This window comes from Alternaria ethzedia, assembly GCF_023757985.1.
Source record: "Alternaria ethzedia strain BMP 0044 chromosome Unknown scaffold_12, whole genome shotgun sequence".
Classification (NCBI taxonomy): Eukaryota; Fungi; Ascomycota; class Dothideomycetes; order Pleosporales; family Pleosporaceae; genus Alternaria; species Alternaria ethzedia.
Genome location: NW_026056205.1, coordinates 598,894 through 623,061, shown reverse-complemented (window position 1 = coordinate 623,061; position 24,168 = coordinate 598,894). Strand labels below are relative to the sequence as shown.

The 24,168-nt window shown below is 53.6% G+C and overlaps 10 protein-coding genes across 10 annotated transcripts; 6 read left to right on the top strand and 4 right to left on the bottom strand.

Moving 5' to 3' along the window:
- Window positions 1-201: 201 nt before the first annotated feature.
- J4E87_005759 (uncharacterized protein) lies at window positions 202-2,661 on the top strand (the record flags this gene model as incomplete). Its single annotated transcript, XM_049377366.1, has 4 exons — window positions 202-548; window positions 601-901; window positions 950-1,381; window positions 1,432-2,661. The coding sequence occupies 4 exons, from the start codon at window positions 202-204 to the stop codon at window positions 2,659-2,661; spliced, it is 2,310 nt and encodes a 769-aa protein (XP_049232992.1).
- Window positions 2,662-3,868: 1,207 nt separating this feature from the next.
- On the bottom strand, window positions 3,869-5,979 carry J4E87_005758 (uncharacterized protein; the record flags this gene model as incomplete). Its single annotated transcript, XM_049377365.1, has 3 exons — window positions 3,869-4,135; window positions 4,219-4,918; window positions 5,012-5,979. The coding sequence occupies 3 exons, from the start codon at window positions 5,977-5,979 to the stop codon at window positions 3,869-3,871; spliced, it is 1,935 nt and encodes a 644-aa protein (XP_049232991.1).
- An 802-nt stretch (window positions 5,980-6,781) lies between these two features.
- On the bottom strand, window positions 6,782-7,305 carry J4E87_005757 (uncharacterized protein; the record flags this gene model as incomplete). The annotated part of the gene is made up of 3 exons (XM_049377364.1): window positions 6,782-6,810; window positions 6,872-7,256; window positions 7,303-7,305. The coding sequence occupies 3 exons, from the start codon at window positions 7,303-7,305 to the stop codon at window positions 6,782-6,784; spliced, it is 417 nt and encodes a 138-aa protein (XP_049232990.1).
- Window positions 7,306-7,990: 685 nt separating this feature from the next.
- On the top strand, window positions 7,991-9,752 carry J4E87_005756 (uncharacterized protein; the record flags this gene model as incomplete). Its single annotated transcript, XM_049377363.1, has 2 exons — window positions 7,991-9,220; window positions 9,267-9,752. 2 exons carry the CDS (start codon window positions 7,991-7,993, stop codon window positions 9,750-9,752), a joined length of 1,716 nt encoding a protein of 571 aa, XP_049232989.1.
- A 2,767-nt stretch (window positions 9,753-12,519) lies between these two features.
- Window positions 12,520-14,344, bottom strand: J4E87_005755 (uncharacterized protein; the record flags this gene model as incomplete). Its single annotated transcript, XM_049377362.1, has 3 exons — window positions 12,520-13,616; window positions 13,669-13,769; window positions 13,896-14,344. 3 exons carry the CDS (start codon window positions 14,342-14,344, stop codon window positions 12,520-12,522), a joined length of 1,647 nt encoding a protein of 548 aa, XP_049232988.1.
- Window positions 14,345-16,164: 1,820 nt separating this feature from the next.
- J4E87_005754 (uncharacterized protein) lies at window positions 16,165-17,605 on the top strand (the record flags this gene model as incomplete). Its single annotated transcript, XM_049377361.1, has 3 exons — window positions 16,165-16,208; window positions 16,302-16,387; window positions 16,440-17,605. The coding sequence occupies 3 exons, from the start codon at window positions 16,165-16,167 to the stop codon at window positions 17,603-17,605; spliced, it is 1,296 nt and encodes a 431-aa protein (XP_049232987.1).
- A 758-nt stretch (window positions 17,606-18,363) lies between these two features.
- J4E87_005753 (uncharacterized protein) lies at window positions 18,364-19,413 on the bottom strand (the record flags this gene model as incomplete). The annotated part of the gene is made up of 2 exons (XM_049377360.1): window positions 18,364-19,181; window positions 19,242-19,413. 2 exons carry the CDS (start codon window positions 19,411-19,413, stop codon window positions 18,364-18,366), a joined length of 990 nt encoding a protein of 329 aa, XP_049232986.1.
- Window positions 19,414-19,588: 175 nt separating this feature from the next.
- Window positions 19,589-20,225, top strand: J4E87_005752 (uncharacterized protein; the record flags this gene model as incomplete). The annotated part of the gene is made up of 4 exons (XM_049377359.1): window positions 19,589-19,712; window positions 19,770-19,782; window positions 19,841-19,966; window positions 20,033-20,225. The coding sequence occupies 4 exons, from the start codon at window positions 19,589-19,591 to the stop codon at window positions 20,223-20,225; spliced, it is 456 nt and encodes a 151-aa protein (XP_049232985.1).
- Window positions 20,226-21,227: 1,002 nt separating this feature from the next.
- Window positions 21,228-21,786, top strand: J4E87_005751 (uncharacterized protein; the record flags this gene model as incomplete). The annotated part of the gene is made up of 2 exons (XM_049377358.1): window positions 21,228-21,391; window positions 21,447-21,786. The coding sequence occupies 2 exons, from the start codon at window positions 21,228-21,230 to the stop codon at window positions 21,784-21,786; spliced, it is 504 nt and encodes a 167-aa protein (XP_049232984.1).
- A 956-nt stretch (window positions 21,787-22,742) lies between these two features.
- J4E87_005750 (uncharacterized protein) lies at window positions 22,743-24,092 on the top strand (the record flags this gene model as incomplete). The annotated part of the gene is made up of 1 exon (XM_049377357.1): window positions 22,743-24,092. One exon carries the CDS (start codon window positions 22,743-22,745, stop codon window positions 24,090-24,092), a length of 1,350 nt encoding a protein of 449 aa, XP_049232983.1.
- Window positions 24,093-24,168: the final 76 nt, after the last annotated feature.

Below are 24,168 nucleotides of genomic sequence, written 5' to 3'. Positions count from 1 at the left end.
TCGTCTATACAATTTTTCCAGTTGAAGGAATGCGGAGCTGCAGCATGACATACGTCGTCGCATGGGCAGAGATCTTGTTTGGTTATGTCTGGTGCAAGATTCAGTGATGTGGTGCAGGGATGGCGCAGGCGGGGATGCAGGCGACGATGACGTTTTGGCTTCCGGTAGCTTGGCCAACCCCCATTTACAACTTTGCTGGGCATGTCGACCCAGAAGGAGGGGACGAGCACCGACGCTGCCATCCCTTACTTCACCAACCTCTCCTGGTCCATCTACCGCATCAAAATTGCCCTGCTGACCTCGGGCACGTCGTCAGACATGGCCAAATCACAGGCGCTGCAGAGCAACCTGGACGTCGACTACGTGATCAGCTACCGCTTTGCAAAGACGGACAAGACAAAGGCCATTGCGCAGTTCGAGAAGCTTTGTGAGGCGCTCGCAAACGTCGGGCTGCAGACGGAGGTGCGCAATGGCGAGTCGCACTCAATCCTGCTCTTCGTGAGGGTCGCTTCCGACGAGCACCTGTTTGGCGAGGTGTACAGGTCCAGGTATGCAAGCCGCTACTGCGTCTAGGAAGGACCGTGGCTAAACCGCGCACAGAGTCCGCGACTGGATCCACGGTGTCCGAACGGCTGCCCCCGAAAAGGTTACGCGCGAATCGCTCGAAGCAGAGCCCCTCTACGAGGCCGAGAGACTGCGTATAATATACCAGCTCATTACCAACCCTCCGTCCGAAGGCGGCGCTGGCATCACACCCAAGGAGGGAGAGTGGGAGAATGTCGAATCCGTCTTTGCGCTGCACGACCACGCCTACAACAAGGACTGGATCAAGAAGTGGACCTCGCAGTACTTCCTGACTACCGAGGACTTGGATGATATCAGAAACCGTCTGGGGGAGAAGGTAAGTCTCCACAACATCGCCCCTGAGGCTATAAGCTAACCTGCCCAGATTGCCTTCTACTTCGCCTTCACACAGTCCTACTTTACCTTCCTCATCCCCGCTGCCGGCTTCGGCTTCTTCTCCTGGCTCTTCTTCGGCTCCTTTTCCCCCATCTACGGCCTCGCGAGCGCCCTGTGGTGCACCGTCTTCACCGAATACTGGAAACAACAGGAGGTGGACCTGAGCGTTCGCTGGGGCGTCAAGGGCGTCTCCAAGATCGATGTCAGGAAGAAGGACTTTGCACCTGAAAAGACCATCACCGACCCGGTCACTGGCGAGCAGGTTGGCTTCTTCCCGGCATCCAAGCGCTTCCAGAGGCAGTTGCTGCAGATCCCGTTCGCTATCATCGCGGCTTGTTCCCTCGGAGCTGTCATTGCGACCTGCTTTGGCATTGAGGTCTTCATCTCTGAGGTCTACAATGGGCCGCTCAAGAGCGTTCTCGTAAGTATCACTCCAGACCTACATATCCGAATGCAACTAATTTCCGCCAGGTATTCATTCCCACTGGCATTCTCACAACCGTCAACCCTATTCTGAACACCCTCCTAACGCAAGCCGCTACACGCCTCACCCAGTTCGAGAATTACGAGACCGCGGGTGCGTACGAGAAAGCATTGACTCAGAAGATCTTTGTCATGAACTTCATCATGTCGTACTTGGGAATCTTCCTGACTGCCTTCGTCTATGTACCCTTTGGCAAGGTCATTGTACCCTACCTTGACGTTTTCAATGTTGCTGTGCGACCCTTCGCCGAAGACGAGAAGCAGCTACACCTCAACTCGACAAGCTCTAGCTGGAGCATCAACCCTGACCGTCTTCGCAAGCAAGTCATATACTTTACAGTCACCGCCCAGGTCGTCAACCTTGGCATGGAGCTTATCGTTCCTTACCTCAAGCGTCGTGGTCTTGCTAAGTACAAGGAAATGCAATCCGACAGGGCTGCAAAGAACGGTGGTTCCGCTCCAGCTGCTACCGAAAATGACCCAGCTGAGGACGCTGCCTTCCTTGACCGTGTCCGTAAGGAGGCTGAACTCGACGTCTACGATGTTACCGCCGACCTTCGTGAGATGGTCGTGCAATTTGGTTACCTGTCTCTCTTCTCCGTGGTTTGGCCACTTACCGCTGTTTCCTTCCTTATCAACGACTGGATCGAGCTTCGTGCCGATGCTATGAAGATCTGTGTTGAGATGAGACGTCCGACCCCATGGCGCGCTGATACCATTGGCCCCTGGCTGGACTCTCTCTCCTTCCTCACTTGGATGGGCAGCCTCACTACATCCGCTCTCGTCTACATGTTCTGGAACGACCGCACTGGACCCAGCGGCAGTCCTTCCAACATTCAGCTATGGGCCCTCCTCCTAACTGTCTTCTTCTCCGAGCACCTCTTCATCTTCTTCCGCTGGGGCGTTCGCGAGGTATTGTCCAGACTCGATTCTCCTGGCCTACAGAAGGAACGTCGTGAACGCTTCCTGGTACGCAAGCAATACTTTGAGGAGAACCTCAGCCAGCTGCAGAACATGCCCAGGTTGAGTGAGAAGGGTGGCGAGATTACTAGGAAAAGTCTCGAAGAAGAAGCTAGGCAGGGCAGTCTCAGGGATAGTACTGCCGAGATCAGATTCTGGCAGCGCCAGAGGAGCTGGAGGGAGAGCGCGGCGGTTGCGAAGGACCTCATCAGCAGGGCGCAGAATGAGACCGTCATGGAGACGAAGAAGGAGTTGTAGAGCATGGTAGCAGATGCAGTCATGTCGTAGGCTGTGATGAGCGTCTGATGGAGTCGGAGACGGTGGGTTTCCTATGTTATAACTCGAGCATTATTAGCCTGGCGCTATTTGGAGTACTTCTGCCTTTGAAAGCGTCTGCTTTGATAGCCTATCGATCTTGCTGGCAATGATCTTGATATTGTTGTGATCCACCATCCAGTCTTTCTAATCCTGCTCATATCCAAGCAGACCAGCTCTAATCGAGTGAAACGCCTGTTAGGGCCTCTTGAAGCTCATACATGATTTTACCTTTGCTCCAATAGGCCAGTCTTTCTTCCTCGAGCGCATGCATAAAGCCTGCTACTCAATGAGAAAAGACGTCCCGTTGCTGGCGACATTTCTGAAGAGAGGACTGACGTAGAAAGCCGCAATGCGACGTCCTTGCATCAGACCAGGCTTCGGACTCGCCTCGCAGTAGCAGGGCTGGGTATGACTGCACGCATAAAGCGTATCGTTAGTATCATCTAGGTGCTCCTAAGAGCGAGCAGAAGAACAGCGAAAAAAAAAAAGAACGGTTTTTATCATGGGACAGCTACAATACTAAGAAACAGAGACTTGGAAAACGTATAGAGATTAGACATCTCGTGTCGCTCCCGATCAATTAAAACCGGACAGAAGACAACATCGGTGGCGGGGAGGGCTCGTGTCGCCGCGTCGAGGTCTGGTGGGATCAACATGGTGGTGCGAGGCCTGTTCCGGTCGATGAGGCATCCATCCGGGTGTTGTACGTCTATAGCTTTCAAACGCCTATAGCGCCGTGGATTGCTCTGGGTATCGCGCAATGGTGGAAACAATCATGCCGCCCTAATCTGTCCGCATGGTGAGTGGACCTGCCGGAGCGTTCGTACTCGCCTAGCCACAACACCGCCTCATACCACACCTGTCTGGCATTTGAAACTATTGTGGGCGCGTCAGACCACAATCGTCGTTCCATTCCGTTGCGCCTGAATCATTTTCTTCGTGGCTTTTGCCCAGTCGTCAATCCATGTTTGGGCCTCACGATCTTCTTATCAATGACTGTCCTGATCCGATTCTGGCTGCAGAGGAGGTAAGTTCAGAGCAAAAGGAATGATGAAATCCCAGAGAAGCTAGTGGATAGGACAAAACCTTCGTCCAAGCTTCGCACAGAACGGTCTCCGGTACCCGAATGAATCCAGCGTAACGTCACTCACTTGAGGCTTCTCATGTGGGCTCGCTGCTTGGTGTATGTCTCGTAGTTGCCACCGAAAACGCATTCGAGAATGCTGGGTCCGATATTCTGTCCCGAGCGAGCGGCCTGCATACGATCGCTGAGGGTAAAGTACGCTTCTTTGAAGGCATCAAAGGCAACCTGAACCTTGTGGGATCCACCGGAAATGTTATTCTCTGGGCGATTAGGATCCTGGATGGACAGGCCGTCATATTTTTCTGGGCGGCCATCGATACCATAGTTCGTCTGCGTTTGTTAGCTATGCATACGAAAGCGGGAAAAGCAGCCGGAGGCCACTGCTCATCCCACAGCGACATGGGAAGACTTACCTTTTCAATGATAGCAGGAGGATGCATCTGAATGCGTTTGCGGGATAGATCGAAGTCACCGTAGTACTTGAGGAATCCTAGGAAACATTCTCCGAGGTTGTCCGGTTTAGGGGAATGCTGAATGTAGCTGACGATCAAGCAAATGATACTGTACCCTCCAATCCCGCCAGTATGGACTTCATTCAAGCCATGCATGGCGAGGAACTGCTTCATGAGTGCCACCATGTATATCATGTCGGGGTACTGCTGCTTCCACTGTGCAAATGTCGCTTGTGCCTGCACTCCGCTCAAATTCTCGAACGAGATGTCAACTTGAAGCTTGGTGAGCTCGTCTTCGAACTTGATGATGGGAACGCGCGCAGGGATGACCAGTGCGTTGTTGTTGGCCGCCAACCTTGTGTCTTTGAGCCGTCTGGCTGCCTTGTAGAGCAGACTCTTGTTGGCCCCTCTCGCAGACATGTCGACAACAGGTTCTCCACCATTGTAGTGCCTATCCGAGACATATACCAGATCCATGTCGGCCGTAGGCAAGTAAAGACCCGCAGGGAAGGAGCCGAAACACAAGATGCGTCCGTTTTCTTGAGGGAACCTGCGTTGTCCCATAGCGCTGTTAACGCGGTTGACTAGCCGGTTACGTTGTTCGTGCTCGAAGGGCTTTGGTGCGACGAAGTCATAGAAGTCGAGTATCTCGTTATGAAGCCTGTCACAGTGTTAGTCCAACAATCGCGTTGCAAGGTAGACTGCGTATTGCATAACTGCCACAGATGCAGTCGTGGAAATAAAGAGAACTTACCATTTCTCAGGTTCGCTAGCGAGATGCGCATACGGGTCGCGTGAGGGAAGCCACGGTGTTGGATTGACGTTAGGAACGGGTAGCCACTCGTCCACGACACCACTCAAATTGGCTTTGCGTTTGTTGTTGTTTCTAGCAGGACGTGGTGCCCGATGTTCAGCTACAGCAGCCTGTTGCCTATCAACAATGCTGTCAATGTGCGCGAACTCGCTCAAGGAGCCTTGAACAGCGTCGCGGCCATCGTCCTCGTCACCAAACGAGATGAAATCGTCGTTGGCAACAACTGAATTGTGTCCAGCGGCCTTCTCGGCTTCCTGATTCTTGGCCTTCCGGATCAGTTTGACAAAGTCGGTTCTCTTTCCCGTAGTCTCATCGGGAGGCGGCAAGGCGGTGTACGGGTCGGGATTGGACCACTTTGGAACAGAATCGCCATCAGCACGTTTGGTTTGCGTTCGGGCTGCCTTGGGCTCGCGAGCGTCGCCGTCGCCATCTTCATCGGCAGAATCCGCGCTCTCTACCTGCATATCTGCCTCTTCGTCGTCAGAAATGTCATCTGGGTTGTGGAACCGGTTGGAGCCGTCGGCAACACCTAGAGCGCGTTCCGGACTACCGCCGTCGCGATGGGTCAGAAGGGCGCGCTCGTGTGGGGCAGCTTTCTTGAAACCACCCCTACGGAATCCGTTTGTGTTGTTCCTGCCGTCCGCGCGAGACGAGCCTCGCGAGGCCCCACCACGACCGCGCCTTCTTGACGATGCAGAACCGGAAGGACCCCGCGGCACATTGGAATCGCTAGCAGGCGGAAAGCGGGGAGCGGGATGACTAGACTCGAAGGTGAACTGGGACTGATTGCCGTTGCGCGCACCGCCTGGTCGGTAGTTGTCGCCATCACCGCCAGTGAACGTCATGCGGTCTGCAAGTGGTCGCGGGCGGTCGCGCGCAGGTCGCGACGGACGATATGAGTCTCCCATGGCGTGTCGCGTTTGTAGTGTGAGGAGGGTTTGTCGCGCGCAATTGATGAGTGGTTGTTGTGGGTTGGTGCTGATAGCGGTGGGTTGTGGAGGGATAAAGGTCTCAGGCGCGAAAGATTTGTCCAACGACAATGCGAGTAAGCCAAGACCTTAGCGCGACCCAGTGAATTTGTGGGGTGCCCGCGACCGGGACCCGGTGTTCACTGCAACTTGAATTGGTCAGTGCTTGGAGCCGTAGACAAAGTTAGTTACTGAAGCTAACGCCCTCCGCTTTTGCAATGTCGGATGAGATGTACATCCAGTCATGTCTGACACTTGCTCAAAGCTTGTGAAGCTACACATCAGACGGTATACGTACGATGAAGAAATCCCACACCTGGGCACTCAGATAGGATCTGATCTCTGACAGCTTTCTGCTGTGCCAGCTGCTGCTGCTGCGAGGTGGTGATCGAAATCAACGTTTCCGTGGGGTATTCTTCGATTGATGGATATGGCATCGTTACATGTGATAATACAGTATTGAACACTCGCAAAGAAATGTAAGAAGCAGGAGAGTGGAGAGAGACCGAAGCATGCTTATGCCCATCCAACCACACTCTCGATGACGAAGCGCCATCGCTTACTGTGCCCATAGAACATAGAAGGCTCAAACGCTATGCCCAACGCCCAAAATGCAACAAATTCTCCCTTCATCACTCCGTGTAGTTCGTCAGGAACATAGTCCAGTTTGTGTGTCTCGCCCTCGAGGTCGAGTGACCGAGAGGAACCGCGGCCAAGTTAGATTGCTCCATGTAGAGCCATCTCAATCTTCTTTCGTAAACTTAGGCTTGACTAGAAGTAGGTGCACCAGGTCAGTATGTGTCTCACATGCGGTGCGTGCATGGGTACTTACACCCTTCCCTTAATTCCTTTTCGCGCTCCGCCACCCGTTGATGTCCCTGCACCTCTCTCTCTATCCTCTCTCGTGCCCTCAATATTTTGCTTTGCAGATAGAAACTTCCGCCCTTCTTCGGATCGTTTAGATCGAACAGCCTCTTGAATCGCTCCGTGACAGCCTCTATTTCAATGTTTCCCATCTTTCCGGGACCCACGTTCAGGATTTGGCAGGCTTCGTCCATGGTGATGTTCGAAGACGAGAAGGCGCCACCGCTGCCTCCACCACCTTGGCTGGCGGCTGCATATTTCTGCGACGCGGCGGCTTGACGGTACGATTCGGAGACGGCGCGACCTATTATTCGAGCGCCGGAGAAGACGACTTGTGTTATTATGCGGTGGGCCTGTACGTGTTAGTTGCAGACGGTGTGACAGCGAATAGGAACATACCATTGTAAGAGGTGACGAGGTAAGGAGAGTCTGTGTAATATGCTATTCCCGTCGAATCCTATGCGAGAGCCACGCCTGTCTGTCTTGGGCGGATGGGTGCTGTTGGCAATGAGGGCATCTCCAAAATTTCTGGGTCGCCTTCCGCGCTCTCGGCCTGCCTCCGCAACTGGGCACGTGATCTCAGCCAATCACAGCACGATCGCAAACTGCGATCTTCGCAAGCATCTCTGCGCGCCTGACGATGGCTATAGTCGTGCAGTCCGGTCAAACATGGTAATGACGGTGATGCATCCCGTGTGCGCCCTTCGTTCAGAGTGCTTCTGGATATTGGCGCCGGGGGAGGCACCTTGAGGCTTCCGCAAGTCGCCCTCGGACTAAGACATTCACATGCTCAAAGATCCCCGCATCACTCCCGGCGACAACGTCATGTGCGACTTTGCATGACAGTTTCCAACATCTCTCGAGCTTCAGTTGTGCATCGCTGCAGGCTTCCTTCCTGTACAATCACTGAGCGTGGCTTGACAAGAGCGCGGCACTCAGCCTCCACTGCTCAGCCAGGCGATGACGCACAACCCCATGCATGGCAGCACTAGGTTGGTAACTTCCAAACTTGCAACCACATGCAAGTAAAACCGAGTTGCGCAAACAACATGCTCATGCCCACATAGACACACCCTGGATACAGCACATGTCCACCCCTTCAAAATCCAGCAACGATGCGTCGTCCCCGCCGCCAACCGGTGATTCGAATTCCAACCCGACGTATGCCAGCTTCTCTCCCGCCAACCTAGGCCAGACGACACCGCAATCAAAACTGCGCTCCGCCATACTCGTGCACCAGAAGTCGCCCCTACTTGCGGCTACACCACCACAGATCACTCGCGTGCTCGCTTATTCGCACCCCTTCATATTACCTCTGAACAAGTTTGCTGGGCTGGTGACATGGACGACCGGAGACCCATGGGAGAGCTTTCTCGTGGTCGCAAGCTTTTGGGCCGTCGTCATGTACGGTGATGCCGTGACAAGATACGCAGGGCCCATTATCGTCGTGTCTGGACTGATACTGGGCATGTACACGCGAAGATATTCTCCACTATCGTCGACCGGGTGGACAGGCGAGAAGGGACAGAAGGCGCACAAGCGCGTCGAGTCGGACACCAACATCAAGCATCACAAAAGCCTGGAAGAAATTGTGGATAGTCTGAAGCTCTTCACTTCGCGCTGCAACATCCTACTAGATCCCTTTCTACGCCTCACAGACTTCTTATCCACGCAGAGAACTGCGACCTCGGCTACTACACGTCCGGCGCTCACTGTGTTGTTTATCCGAATCCTCTTCGTGTTGCCGCTATGGATAGCACTCACGCTACCGCCGTTCTATATCCTGACTACGAAGCGAGTGGTACTGGCGGTAGGCACAGTGATGCTGAGCTGGCATTCACGACCAGCCCGCGTAACCCGAACCCTCCTGTGGAGATCGAGAACAGTCCGACGTACCTGCGCCTTCATAACTGGACTAGACTTTGGCGAAATTGTGTCAGTAGATAGGAAGGGTGCGCCTCCTCTGCCACCTCGAAAGAAGAGCACGCAGGAGGTTGCAGCTTCATTGGCGGCTAAGCGTCGGCCCGAATCTACAGGCGTACGCTTCACCTTCTCCATCTATGAGAACCAGCGAAGATGGCTAGGTATCGGATGGACATCGTCTATGCTTGCTTACGAGCGAGCGTCTTGGACGGATGAGCACCTGAACCCGGTTCCACCTAAAGAACAGTTCGAACTACCTGAAGTTGAAGGAGGTCAGTCGAGATGGCGGTGGGTGCAAGGCAGTGAATGGAAGGTTGAAGGCGCGGAGAAAGACAGCAAAGCTGACAAAGGCGCGTCCAAGGAGGATTCGGCGTGGATATACTACGACAATAAAGTAAGCAAAGTAACTTGGTATAATTTTCTGATACTAACTTCAACAGTGGAGGGACGGACGAAGAGGTCAAGATGGTTGGGGGCGTTATACCCGTCGTCGGAAATGGTATCGCGACGCCGAGCTCGTCGAATCGACATCGTCCACAGACACAACGCCTATGCCCACGCCTAAACCTGGCCCAATCGATACTTCCGGAGACCTTGACCCTAATCAACTCACAAAGCTCTCCTCCAATCTCAGTGTAGCATCCAGTACAGACCCTACTTTAGTCGAGGGTGATGGACGCGAGTATGCCGCATCGATAGCGTCGGATACAGATGCAGCGAGCACAAAGAGCAAACGGAGTTGGTTTAAGAAGAGGCGGAGCAAGAGTACTAGCGGTAGTGTGAGTGGCGCGACAGTCGTCAGCGATACGGGTACGACTGGTACGCGTAGAAGTGACGAGGACGACATGCAAAGTCCTCTCGATCGCATGGCGAAGGATGAGGAGTGGAGGCTTGGTGATGACATTCGTCAACATCTTGATATTTGAAGTAGTTGGAGCGCTCGATGATTACCTTGACTTGTTGTATGAACATAGTTTTTACGTTCTCCCTTGATACGAACTTACTCGATTTCCGTCAAGTGATGTACCAAACACCGATTAAAGCGATACATGTGCTAGCCAAAAGCATGACCGAGAAGAACAGGGTCGACAGATTGCTGGCGTGTTCCCCTTTCATCGCATAGCCTGCCTCTCGTGTTGTTGTGGTGCATCAATATCGATGCTTCATCCGCAGTAGGTAAGTTCAGAAATCAAGCAGATTCATTGACATGTTCACAGCACGTGGGGAGACGTGGTTTTCAAGTGAGTGTCCTTATTTCATGATCATATCTCATCTAATATTTCCCAGCAGTCATGGCCCTTGGTATTGGCAGTTCACCCCGATTTCCAACAGTGTTCATTGTTCCATCTCCGAATCGCTCGATGGAAGTGTTGCTGGAAGAGTTCCGAGGCTCAGGGTAGCTTGACGCTTAGTGCTATTCGGGTTGTTAGTGCCATTCCAGACCGTAAGGAAGACACCGCGTCGGTATATCTCAAGATGTACTTACGGAGCAGGATCCGCATCCGCAGCTGGAGCAGTCACCAGCGCACTTGCAGGAGGAGCAGTTGCTGTTCGTTTGTTAGCCAGAGCCCCTCCATGTTCCCAGTAGAGTGTCCATCACGGTGCTGGCGCTAGCCCTGAAGCAGCAGCACACCACCGTGTGTCAAACACCAAAGTCGGTCGGAAGACGTACCAGGGGGCCATTTTGATTGGTTGATTGGGTTGTTGGATTGTTTGGTTGGTTGGATTGTAGAAGTGTTGGAGCGTGATGAGCCATCAAGGTGCTGAGGGCAGACACTTATATAGAGCACCTGGCCACCAGCTCGCGACTTGGTAACGACTCCCTACCCACGCCGCGGTGGAGACCCTGTCACTCGAAATGGTCATGCGCGAGGCGGTGGGGTCCGATGGAGAGTGACATATCGACCTGCTAACCGCCCCATCAGAGCCACCGTCCTTCGACCTCCCGCGGTTAAGCGTACGCCACGCTCGTCTCACACCATACACAACAGACAACTTGGAGGGGAAGACCATCTGGTTGGTTGAGGAACACCGGTGAATGGCTGGATAGCTCACCCACTGGGTGTGCTAGGTGCTGAGACGTACCGCTCTAGGCTGCCTCTCGCATATATGCCGCACTTACCGGTATACTCAACCGGGCCGGTTGCAGAGGAGCCTTCGTCAGCCTTCAAGCTGATACGAGCATCTCTTGATGGTATTGGCTATGGAGTCACTTGCCGCTGCAACCGTATCAGTGCATCGGGCTCCACGGCACCTTCGCTCTGCTCGACGCTGTAGCCTGACCACTGACAAAGAGGACGCCTCGGCCTTGACTTCCTCACCGTATTCTAGCGCTTGAGTTGACGCACTGCACGTGTGAGACATCATGCAGATCGCTTGTACCTAGGTACGACCCGCTGCTCTGGAGCCTTGAGAGCCATGGGACGGCACGGGCACAGCACCACCAACGTGGGATGATGTTGGTGACCCCTAATCCGGTGCTTACGTCTCAAACGTCCACTGGCTGCATCAGAATCGAGTGGTGGCACTGCATACGCATTCCCCGCTTCTGGGCACTATCTGATTGCGGACTTGGCAGTTCGCTGTATGTTCATGTGAATCATAGTACGGTGCATACAACTCGAATAGCGAGTTCCTAACTGTGTCCTGTTTCAGTGGGATCTTTGCTGTCAATTACATGCATGTGAATATGCCTGGAAGGACGCGCGACCGAAGTCAAGAATCTAGATCTACACCAAGTTCAAGCGCGTGATCTGATGATGCATCGATGGGTAGCGCTCAATGTAGTATGGCCGAGAAGCCAATCGCGACGGTCCGTCAGTGGAGCTATGATGCAGCTAGTGGGCAACACGTGGGGAGAAGCCTCGCATTTCACTTTACCTAGGTACCTAGGCAAACCTTGGGACCCTGGAAAACGACAAGTGACATGATACATCAGGAGATGTATCTTTTGACTACACACAACAGCGTCTAAGCAATTAGTCACTCCCCAGATGTGACGTAGTTTCCAATCCGTTGGCGTGTGAGTTGATGGCGGCTGCCGCGGTACATGGTGAGTTGTAGCTGCTAAGTATGTCATCGTGGACTCCATGCCAAACACCCACCCGGTCCCAACAACTCTTGGAAAGCAATAACATATCAACATAAGAGCGGCAGCCGCGGTTCGCTCAGACTTTGTTGCACATACCAGGTGACTAGGATCTTCTAGCAAACCTCCACGCAGAGGACGGCTCCACATGTCTTGTCACCAAGCCCATACAATGATATGGTAGTCTTACCAGCGGTATATCGACCGCGCCCCTTGATACGTTCGGACTTGACGTCCTCAAAGGACCGCACAAGGAAGTTGACGCTCATGTTGAGCGCGAGACTTCTGGTATTGACGGCGTAAGTGAGGTGGATCAGGCATGTGTTGTCTTTGGAGTGAGGCGAGAGCGTACGTAATATCGAGCTATAGTTGGGAGTCCCAATAGTGCTTGAGTGAGTGAGTGACACTTTTGAGGATCTCGATGGAAACGATGGTCTCTGTCATTTGACATGACATCTCCAGAGAGAAGAGAGGTCTTACGTATTAGACACACTGGTGGTGACTGGGTGGTGAACGTATCAGAGCAAATGCTTTTACATCTTTGAAACTCGCATGCATCTAGGCAACTCATTCACCCTCGTGCGGCTGATAGATCAATTTGCCTTCTATATCCGACCTTCGTCATACACATGACCCCATATTCCCCGAATGTATTGAACCGCCTCAAACTGTTTCCTCTCAGCAGCAAGCGGATTCTTCTTATCAGCGAAAGTGGCCACATACGCTGTTCGGCTCATCTCACACATAGCAGCACCGGCGTCAAGACGTCTGGGCCCTAGCGCTTGAAGGAATTCGTCCACAAGCCATTCAAGACCACCGCCCCATGCGGTTGTTTCCGGTCTGCCATTGGGCTGCGGAGTACTTCTGAAAATCTCCATCTGTTCTGCAGTATACAGAACGAGTTCATCATCTCCGTATTGACCAATGATCTGCAGTCCTACAGAATTGAAGAATGAATCCGGGACCGTCGAACTCTGGCTCTTTTCCTTGTAAGGAGTAAATGTGGGAAGAGTGATTGCTGGCAGCCCGGCAAGACTAGCTGGTACGGTGAAGACATCGTTCATGTAGGAGTGGACTGGATCCTGATTCTCGACTTCAGCCAAAGACGGTGCCGTTGATGGAGCTGTGGGGCATATGATCACGTCCACTCCTTCTGTTTCTGCCACGGTTTCTTCGGCATCGAGCAACGGGTTTGGACTGGCAAACACCCCGTTGAAATCTTGTTGTACGAGCCTCCGAATCTTTTGTGCTTGTATGAAGTAGTTGTCGATAGCCTGGGCGCTTAGTGAAAAGGCTCCAAGGAGTATACGCCGCTGAACCTCCGGACCGAAACCTTGACCCCGGGTTTTAGCAAAGAGCACACTTTCTGGTGTACCATCGATGCCCTCGGCTCTACTTCCGAAACGCACGCCATCGTACTTTGCGAGGTTGCTCGATGCCTCGGCTGGCGCAAGGACGTAGTAGGCTGATAGTGCTTGTTGTGTTGTGGGTAACCGAATAGGGTGCAAAGTATGACCAGCATTCCACAGATGTCTGAGTTGGTCAATCCATGCCTTTCGGACAGCGGGCTGCAATGTGTCGATGTTGTAATCAAGAGGAATGCCTATCTTCAACGAAGTTGGTCGCTTCCCTGTACGGAATTTTGCTCGGGTTGTGTTGGGAACGGACGTCGGATCCTGCGCATCGTGGATGTTGACCTTGGCTGGACTCAGTCAGAGATGTGGAAATCATGGTCTACATCTCTATAGACTCACAGAAAATGCTCTTCACACTCGCCACGTTCTTGCCAAAGATCCCGACAGTATCCAGAGAGTTCGCATAGGCAATCACGCCCCATCTCGACAGCAGTCCGTAGCTCGGCTTGAACCCAACGACCCCGGTATATGCAGCAGGAAGCCGTACCGACCCCCCCGTATCGGTACCTAACGCGCTGCTCGTCTCAGCACACATACTCCGTCCTCGTCGGCTGTCAAACACTTACGCCCAACATTGCGACGACGCAACAGCAAGCGCGCTTCCACCTGAGCTTCCACCCGCACTTGCATCCTCTCCTTTGTATCTCTGCATCTTCACTGGTCCGAAGTGTGAATGTGTCGAGTGCGATCCCATGCCGAATTCGTCCATGTTCGTCTTGCCTACCACCACGGCACCTTCATCTTGTAGCAGCTTCACCACCGTCGCGTCATATGGGCTGCTAAAGTCTTTGAGGATCCCAGAGGAAGCAGTAGTCTTTAGTTTCTTCGTGCAGATGTTGTCCTTTATTGCGATTGGCTTGTCGGCGACGCTGTCGGGTTGGCGGCGGAGGGTACGGGATTTGGAGGCATCGCTGCTTTGGAGGATGGACGCTTCGACGAGGGAATTAAACGCGTTGAAGTGTCTGTACTTCGACTGGTTCGCCAAGTACGTCTTCGCATGCTTGGAGAGGGACATGGAGGGTGGGGCGCATCGCCGGCGCGTTGTCGCGAGTGGGATGTCGGAACTGCACGAGCGGGACAAAAAGAAGTCGCGACGTCATGTGATCGGCCTGACTGCCCAGGTGCCGCTCTCAGCATTGCCCACGATCACAGACACCAACTGACTGCCAATGTATCCCAGCTCACTCATGAGGTAACCCACAGACCAGAACCTCGGAACAGGTCAAGAGGACCGCAAAAGACCTCTCTTCGAATTCTTGAATAATTTTGCCATCATCCCAAATGGGGGTTCGTCATCTACCATCGCGACTGTCGTAGCGACGATGCTTGGAATTCATTCATCAATAGTTTGATTGAGTGTGTTAAGAACGAGCTGCGCCGCCCAGGATCGGGCCATCCTATACAACCGCTCGCACGTACAGTCACCTGGGCAGAGAAGACTACCTGGAGAAAATCCTCCCCCGAATCGGCACGAACGAGGGCAATGAAGGCGAAGGAGCAGAGTATGAAGATCAAGAGGAGGAAGAATCTGTCAAAACTAAGCTGCACGTGCCAATGGTTCCAGCAGATGCGCACACGCATCTCCTCTCTCCAAACATTGATTCATTCAGCATATGGACCAAAGATGCGAAAAGAGACGGTGTTTACCGATATTGAAGTAGTGTTGGTCTACAATCCTTGGATTTAACTGTAATACCAGACGGCACGGCAGCGAGAAGCAAAGGCCCCGACCGTGTCTGAGTTTGCATCTCTAGTATATCAGACTCTGAAGATTTCTTTGGAAAAGTAGAGTGCGCCTTTGACTCAGACTGCGGTCTGGTCCTGGCTCGGGCTGGTTGTTGAGATCGTACTCTGTTGAAGATCTCTTCAAGGTACAGTGAACTCAATATGGCTGATAGTAAAAACATCTGCAGTTTGAATGAAACTTTCTTGGAGTTTCTTCAGGCCGTCTCGCAGAAAACACGGCTAAGACCTGATTAGAATGGACCTGGGCTGCGGTTCGTACATAGGAGGGAGGCCTGCTAGCGCCGCCAGTGCCAACGCTGCCAAGCCGCTGAACAAGATCTCGACCAGCTGAGGCTTGAATTCTAGGCGAATTACAGTTTATCTTAGCCGGCGATCCAATCTACGCGCTCATTACCTGGTGAATAACACCGAACTTCAAGACCAGAAACCACCAGACGGCGCATGCAAAGCTAGAGGATTGTGATAGCTTTGACGTACAGTAGCCTCGCATTGGACGCGATGTTGGACAGATTGTAACTCAGAGTCGCACCATGGGAGAGCAACCTACAGCGACAACCCATCAACGCTTCTCATTCCGTATTGAATATCCAGTAAGCCCGCAAAGGGACCCTGCCAAGCTGAGCGGTATGTGAGTCGGAGGCTACGCTCTACCAAGGTACCACTCCCGCCACGGGTATGCATTCGATTGGAGTCGCCTATCGCAGCCTTGCCCTTTCCAGCATCGCCATCACTGTTTCATTAGACACGCAGTGCCTTCCAAGAGTTTCTCAAACGCCAGGTCTGGGCTACTGACTTTTATTGGCCGATATGACGCAGAAGAGAGAGTTCAGAATAGGGGCACGCGACACGGTATAAGGTGCTCGCGTGCCTAAAACTTGACCCCGAGGAGTTACGAAGCTCGATCTTTAGACCTTTCCTTCGCGCAGTTGGCGATACGTTCTGATGGCGGAGAAGATGCAAAGCACGGCAAATGTGTCGAATGACACGAATGGCGCGTCGACACGGCCGCCACTGAAGAAGCAAGATAGCGATAAAGACTTCGACGACTACTTCGCAAGTCTTTCTCTATACCGACTCGCGCAGTCACTAATGCTGACTAGATTGGACCGCGCGATCTTGATCATCACTCGAAGGTAAGTTCTGACTGTACGAAGTGCATGTGAGACATATACTGACTTGGTACCTCTACCTCTGCAGTGGCCTGTATTTCTCCGCGTTCATGGCAGTGTAACACCTGAAATGGTGCTGCCCTTGCTCTTTGTAGCCGGCTGGTCGAGCATGATAACTTTGATCTCGAAGTTTGTACATGACCGTACGCTAAGCTCTTGTTCTGTTTCCATCCAACGTGTATTGACCACCTCCAGTCAGCGTAAACCAGCTTTTGCTTACTGTACTTGGTTTCGTCGTCGGTCTCGCATTGAGCTTTAGAAGTTCCACCGCCTACGAGCGCTACAACGATGGCCGCAAATACTGGGCACAACTCACTTTCGCGTCCCAAAATCTTGCTCGCCTCATCTGGATACACGTCGATGAACGTCACGAGAAGGACGCCACGCTCGGCAAACAAGACCTACTCGCCAAGATCAACTGCCTCAACTTGATCACTGCGTACGCAGTCGCACTCAAGCACAAGCTCCGATTTGAGCCTCACATGCATTACGACGACTTGAAGCACCTGGTCGGTCACCTAGACACCTTTGCGCGCGACGCCGACCAGCCAGACGCGCACAAGATGCCGAGCATCTTCAAGACAGCAGGACAGTTCCTTGGGCTGCCAATGGCTGAGTCGAACCCGCGCAAGCTGCTGAAACGCAGTCGTGCCCCCCTTGGCAACCTTCCTCTGGAGATTCTCAACCATTTGAGCGTCTACATGAAGTCGATCTATGACAACGGAACCTTCAAAGTTTCCATCTACCAGACGCAATCTCTCAATGCACTCACCACCTTCAACGATGTGCTCGCGGGCACTGAGCGCATTCTGTCGACGCCGCTACCTCTCGCATACAGCATCGCCATTAGTCAAATCACCTGGGTGTATATCCTCCTCCTACCATTCCAGCTATACAAGCTCTTGGGTTACATTACAATTCCAGCGAGCGTCTTTGCAGCCTACATCATCCTAGGCATTGCGCTCATCGGCCGCGAAATCGAAAACCCGTTCGGTAATGATGTGAACGACTTGCCCCTGGACGCATTCTGCCTACAAATCAGGAAGGACATCGATATCATCATGAGCAAATCGGCTCCGAGCGTTGAGGAAATGGTAATGCACCCGGACAATCAGCTTCTCTACCCGTTGAGTACTCTCGGAAGTGCAGGATGGGCGGCGAAAAGTGTAGACGAGATTAGGGATGCGTTGGCGAGCAAGCCTGGTCTGCACTTCCCTCTGGTTGACCACCACGAACACCCCAAGCCGGGTCACTCAGTCAGTACTGGTGCTCGCCGTCGGACGACGAGTGAGGATCGCGCTGAGATGGGTGAGGCCGGACATGGTAGACATAATAGTAGTGCAGGCGATGGTGGAGACTGAACGCATATTGAACGTAGGCTACGTTGGGAGAACAAGTCTATGCAAATTGAATGAATGCATGACATGCCCGTTCGAAAAGCTATGATAAATTATCTCTTGTGAGTCTGATCAGAGCATACAAGCTTTTCTTCCAGTGAAAATCCTCCATGTGCAACGGTGCCTAACATGCCTTTACAGACCAAAGGTCTCGTGTTTAAGCCGAGTGTGGTAATCTGTACCATAGACAACATGAGCGAGAATGACATGACAAGAGTATTTTGACCCTCCGTGCCGTGGTGATGGATAGACTGTGAAGTGAAGTGGCCTATACTGGTATCGCAAATTGGTAAAGATGAATGTAGTGTCCCTGCAGAGGGAGAGCCAGTAGACATGCGTGGACGTTACTGCATCGGCTTACATGGGCGATCATGGCCGTGCCGAGATCATATCTCAGTTTTGCGTCCACTTCCTTCACATACGACCATAAACTCAGGAGACGCAGCGCTTTCTGTCCGCTCAGCGGTGCTCAAGCAGAACACCGGCGGATCAGTAGTTACTGTTGCATGTTTTTGACCTTCTTTTTGCCAACTTGTCCGGATCGCTCCTTCCTCGGTGTCTCGTCAGCCAAGTATTTTTGCAGGATGGACACAGTTTTGCGATGGTAGCGGTTGTTCAGTCTCCCATGGCCGTCATAGTGTGTGTCATGTACCCAAACGCCTCGCTATGCAAATGATATACATCCCAGCTTCTTATCAGAGTGGGTTGACAACCCCAGAACTCTACTCGTCCATCTGCCACTGATATTCCAGCTTCTCAATGTTGGCTTTCCTATTCCTCGAATCAAACCACTGTTTCTCGAACCCGTTTCCTCGATCGATACCGTCCCATCGATGCCCTGGGCGGATGTTGTACCGGTTGGGTTGAAACGGTCCTTGGTATAGAGGCTTGCCTGTAATGCTGCGTCCAGCCTTCTTCTTGCGCAAGAAGCCTGACGCAGGGTCGTTCCAATGCCCTCGCTCCTTCAGCTCGTCGTTGAGCTCCGCGTCGTCTGCGTATCGGGCGATCGTCATTGTCTTCGCGTCCTGTAGCTGTTGTTTCCTGCGCTCTGCATCTGCGTTTTGTACGTCTCCGCGCGCTGCCTTCTCCTTCTCGCGCTTCTTGCGTTCTTCTTCTTCGGCTTTCTTCCGTGCTTCTGCGCGCTTCATTGCGACGTTGATTATGCGACCGCTGGCGTCTCGGTAGATGGTCTCCTGCGCAGCGCTCCCCATTTCCTTTGCGGCCTCTTCGGCTTTGCGCTTCTCCTCGTCTTGTTTCTTCTTCATGGCTGCTGCGACCTCGGCAGCGCTTTGTAGACCTGCTTTGGCGCCCGACTCCATCCTCATGACACCGTCTGTGTCTACCATCTCCGGCGCTTCATCCTCCGCTTCAGCGGCCTTCTCGCGATCGGCGGCGGTCCCTGCTATGATTGCATCTGCGGCGGCAGCGTCGGCAGCAAGTTGTTCGGCGTGTGAGGGCGCGGCGACGCCTACGGCTGTCCATGTTGCGGCACTGGTGCCTTTGGATTTCTTCTTGGATTTCTTGAGAGTGCCTCCGCCGACTGAAGCGTCATTTGTTAGCCTCGAGCTTGCACAAATTGTGGAAATAGAAGTTCGCATACCTATCATGGGCGCATCCTCGTCGTCCTCATCTGCTTTATCTTTCCAGCCCAGATTGTCATCGTCGTCGATGATAAGTCCGGCGTCCTTGTTCTTCCTCTTGCGCTTTTTCGATTTCTTTTCTGAATCTGCCGTGAGGTAGTTCTTAGCCAGATAGTCGGCGAGACCAGACATGTTGAGGTGAGGCGTTGGTTGCGGGTGATGCTGCAAAGGCCAGTCGCGAAGCTCCATACGGAAAGTTGGAGGCTTGGCGCGCGCATGCGTTCCGCATCACGTGCTCTCGTGTTGTCGCGTTCACGGTCGCTCGGCTTGGGCAGCCGCACTCAGTCACCCTACATCTCGGATCATCATGGCACCAGGAGAGCGCTCAGAAGAAGTCTGGCTATGGTACACAGCAGTATACGAAGCGATTCAAGAGGTACCTTCTGGCAAGGTCACTAGCTATGGTCATATTGCCAGGCTGGTAGGGAAGCGTGCGTTGTGTTCCCAGATGACGAGGTCGACTTGCTGACGTGTTTGTCTGATCATAGCCGAATGTCCAAGGTATTACAGCGGCACCATGACCATCGTGTCGCAGCATCACTAACGCATGACGTCAAAGACAAGTCGGAGTTTGTCTCAAGAACTTGCCTTCGCCATCGGCCGATAGCAGCAAGAGTTCAACGTTCCATAGCCGCAACGTGCCTTGGCAGCGCGTGATCAACGCCAGAGGCGGTATCAGCCCGAGGTCAGCACTCCTTGTCACTATAACAAGACTTTGTTGGCTGTTGTTTGATTGCTGACTGGAACAAAGAGGCCCGAGCGCTGCTGCTCAGCAGGCGGATGCTCTGCGGAGAGAGGGAGTGGAGGTCAGACAGGATGCCATGGGCCAGTACACGGTAGATCTCGGTACATATGGCTGGTTCCCTGATGTCCTCCCAAGCGAGGCTGGCTTAGTTGAAAGTAGCGACGAGGAGGATGAAGAAGCGGCCGCGTACCACACTTGAAGCGAGCGCCTGAGGATGCACCTGGAACGGCTGCCTTAGTCAACCATGCCACTCTAGACACGTTAATGTTCCAAGATAGCTGATTGACGGAAGGGCGTCGCATTGCCATGGTATGGGGTACATGTCTTGGCTGGTTCGTAGCAAGCCGCGCACCCGCGTTAGATGGTGGGCTAGACTAGCAGCCGGGCACAGACGCGGCGGCCGAATCCGGGCTCTTATCAGGGAGCGTGGTAAAGGGCGTCATCTAATAAGCTGCGATTGTTGGGATGCATGCCGTGACTGTTGCTGTCTGAGGTGTGGAGGCTCGATGTGGGGTCGGCGATCGGAAGCTGGAGCGACAGCTTGGGGCGCTTGCGAGCTTGAGAGCTCCAGGGCTGGGAGCTTCACGCATGTCCATGCACACCAACCAGGACACAGCAGCCTCCAACTCGCCCACGTTGGCCGCCAAAGGCGTCTGAAACCGCCATGATGGCATCATGGGCAACAGCGTCAAACCGGCTGCGCATCGGGCTAAAGCGGGCAGCAGGCCTCGGCGAGTCGGAAGCTGGAACCTAGGTCATGAGCTCCCACCCGTCGACAGTCCCCTTATCAGGAACCAGACAAGGCGGGGATGGTGCCTACGCCTTTGACGACATAAGGGCGGCGCGAGTAAACAACTGCCTGGCCTGAACACGAGCCGTAATCTTCCATAAGTACCTGCATAGCCACTCTCGTCGCCCCAGCCCTCGTCATCCTGAGTCACTTCTTAGAGTCATTCACAAGACAGCTGCTAGTCATCCGCCGCGCCTCCCTCTCACCCGTGCCTATTACCTCGACACAGCTATCGTACCTGTCGCATCCCATTGTTTACCTTCTCCGTCACACCTAATCTACCTACTAGCCATCTGCCGCAGCACCTCCCAACAACACTCTACATACTCCGTCTATACTCTTGCCAAACCATACCAACCAGTCACAATACATACTATAACTACACCCGTCGATCCAAGTCGCAACACAGACATGTCGGCTTCGCAGACCTTCACCAGCGACCTCCGCAGCGACGCCAAGGAGTTCAACCGCGACAAGAACAGCAGGGCGAAATGGGCGAACGGACAATCGTTTGGCCCTGGCCGGCGACAGGAAGACGGCAAGCCCCGCCCTGCTAAGCTGTACCCGCATATCAAGTGAGTGGCTCCTCCACGGGTCCCGGGTTGCTTATCGGAGTACTAACATATGCAGGGCATCGTATCCCGGCCCCATGAAGGCTCGCACCGCTTTCAACAAGGACATGGCTTCTGCTAGTGACGAGTCGTCCGCCGACGAGGACGTTGACCATCCTTCCGCTGCTCCTGCCCCAGATGCCGAGGTCGCCTACTCATTCGATGCCCATCGCGGTCCCAGCCATGGCAGCCAGATCCTAAACCATGCACTCGACAAGGCTGTGGAGAGGTTTGAAACCAAGGAGACAGAGAAGCTGGTGAAGAACGAGTATGAAGTGCTCGACTTGTACGACGAGGCCCCGCGCCCAAAGCGCCATGTCGCTCCCGAGGATGACGAGTACGAGTTTGTCGACGCGTGAAGGTTTCCATGGACCTCTTGATCTGCCCTCATTCCTTATCGATTCTTCTGCACTTGACTTGCATACACAACTTCCCCGGCGTTTTTTGACATCTGATATCGACTTCGCTGTCGGCTTTCCATCGATGTTTACATTTGCATTTTGTCCATGGCAGCATCAATAGGTGAGCGTTCGGCGCTTTTCTGAGGACTTGAGCAGCCACTATACCCGTTCCGGTTTGCTCTCTTTTCGTTTGGGTACTGGGTTGGACGGTTGTCTACCCATTGGATATGTGATGCCCTGGAGTATGGTCTTTACGTCTCTGCCCTGGGCTCAATTCTGCTGCACACATGTAGTCTATAATCTATCACTAGGAGCGGTGTGAATTCACGCCGTTCAAACTGACCAGTTGGTACTTGATTTTGGTTGTGATTGTGAGGTCTGAGTGATGATGTGCCCGACTCTATGCAGGACTGGAGGTCTGCCGTCGTCGTGTGACAGCCTTGTGATGCAACACGGAACACCCACCCACCCGCAACTGGCCACATCGGCGCATCGACAACATCAAATGTCTGTTGGAATCGGCGCCGAGGCATCACCATGCACGCTCTGCTCCGCGGCCATTCCTCAACTGGGGTGAAAGCGCGACAGCACATGGATTGGGTGGCATAGATGGGGTGCGGCTGATTAGCCTACGTCATCGCCTATCGGGGACCCTTGCGCGGCCCTGGGCCTCACATTTCTAGACTCCCAACGCTTGCGACTAAACGCACAACCAAGGACTCGACGTCCCAACTAACACCGTCGCGACAATTCTAGTCCCACACTATCGCGACACTACCATCACGCATCACCCCTAAGCACTCGGCTTGCCACAGGCACAGCCCCCTTTCATCTCTTTCACCACCCGCGGCCTCGTTGATGGCGCGCGCCGTATAGGGTGATTCAATCCTCTCCACCAACCGTCAACCGTCAACATGACCGTATCCGTCGACAACCCACCACAATCCAAGAGCAGTCGGCCGCGATGGATGCTCCACGTCCAGGCGCAGTTTTGGCGCGTCCTCATGGGCATCGGCATGATGCTCCACCGTCTCGCCCGCCCACGACCACCGAAGCCTGCGTTCCATAGGGACATCGATGCCACCGTCTCGCCATTGAAAGGCAAATTCCGCCTCAACTTCTACGTGCCCAAGGAATACAAGAAGCATAAGAAGCTGAAGGGTACTAAGAAATACCCTGTTGTCATCAACTTCCACGGAGGCGGTTTCGTACTGGGCACTGCACACGACGATGCGCGCTGGTGCGGTGTCGTCGTCGACGAGGTCGGAGCCGTAGTCGTCAGCGTCGATTATCGCCTCGCGCCTGAGAATCCGTTTCCCACGGCTGTCGAAGACGGTGCCGATGCGGTTCTCTGGCTGGCGCAACACGCCGAGGAGTTGATGCTAGATGCAGATCGCTTCGCCATATCGGGCTTCTCCTCAGGAGGCAACATGAGCTTTACGGTCCCGCTGTGTCTGCAGGGCGAGCTCTTCGACCGAACGACATCTGGCGCCAAGATCATCGATGACCGCGCGGGTAGTGTTCCCAATGCTGTCGTTCAGCCTCCTCCCGCATTTGGCCAAAACCTCACCCCGAACGGCTCCCGCGTGCCACTCGTGCGCCAAAAGTCACGCCTCGATCGCATTGCTATGCTCCGCCAGACTGGCGCCTCCTCGCTATCGCTCATATCCTCATATAAAGACAACTCGGGAGTGTCAGTCATGACGGAGGCGTCCAACACTGTCCTCAAGATCAGAGGCATAGTATCCTTCTATCCATCGATCGATTATACGCAAACCCGCGCCCAGCGCCGAGAGACGTGCTCGAGGGTTGACCAGAACCTCCCCGCTGTCTTCACCGATCTCTTCGACGACTCGTATCTCCAACCACCTTCGCTCGATCTTGCACATCCATGGCTCAGCCCTGGTGTGGCACCAAAACACATGCTTGCGGCGCTCCCTGACGACATTGTCCTCTTCTGTTGCGAATGGGACATGCTTCTCGCTGAGGGCGAACGATTCCGCGACCGCCTACAAAAGGATCTTGGAAAGCGCGTGCATTACCACTGTGTACCCGGAGTGCCGCATGGCTGGGACAAGGCGCCTAATCCTCTTAGGGAGAGCCCGGGTGCTCGACAGCAATATATGGTAGCATGTAAAGAGCTGAAGCGTATGTTTGACATTGAGTACGACGAGGACGATTCGCACCAGAATTTGCCATGTAAGCAATATCATAAAAGTGTTGACTTGGGCACCGCGGGTCAGCGGGCGCAGGCCGAAGCATAAGCTGTGGCGTTGTTTTTTTCTTTTTTCATAAAATATGGGTCTTGAGTATAGGTTCATAAGTTTCACATCAGCGGCG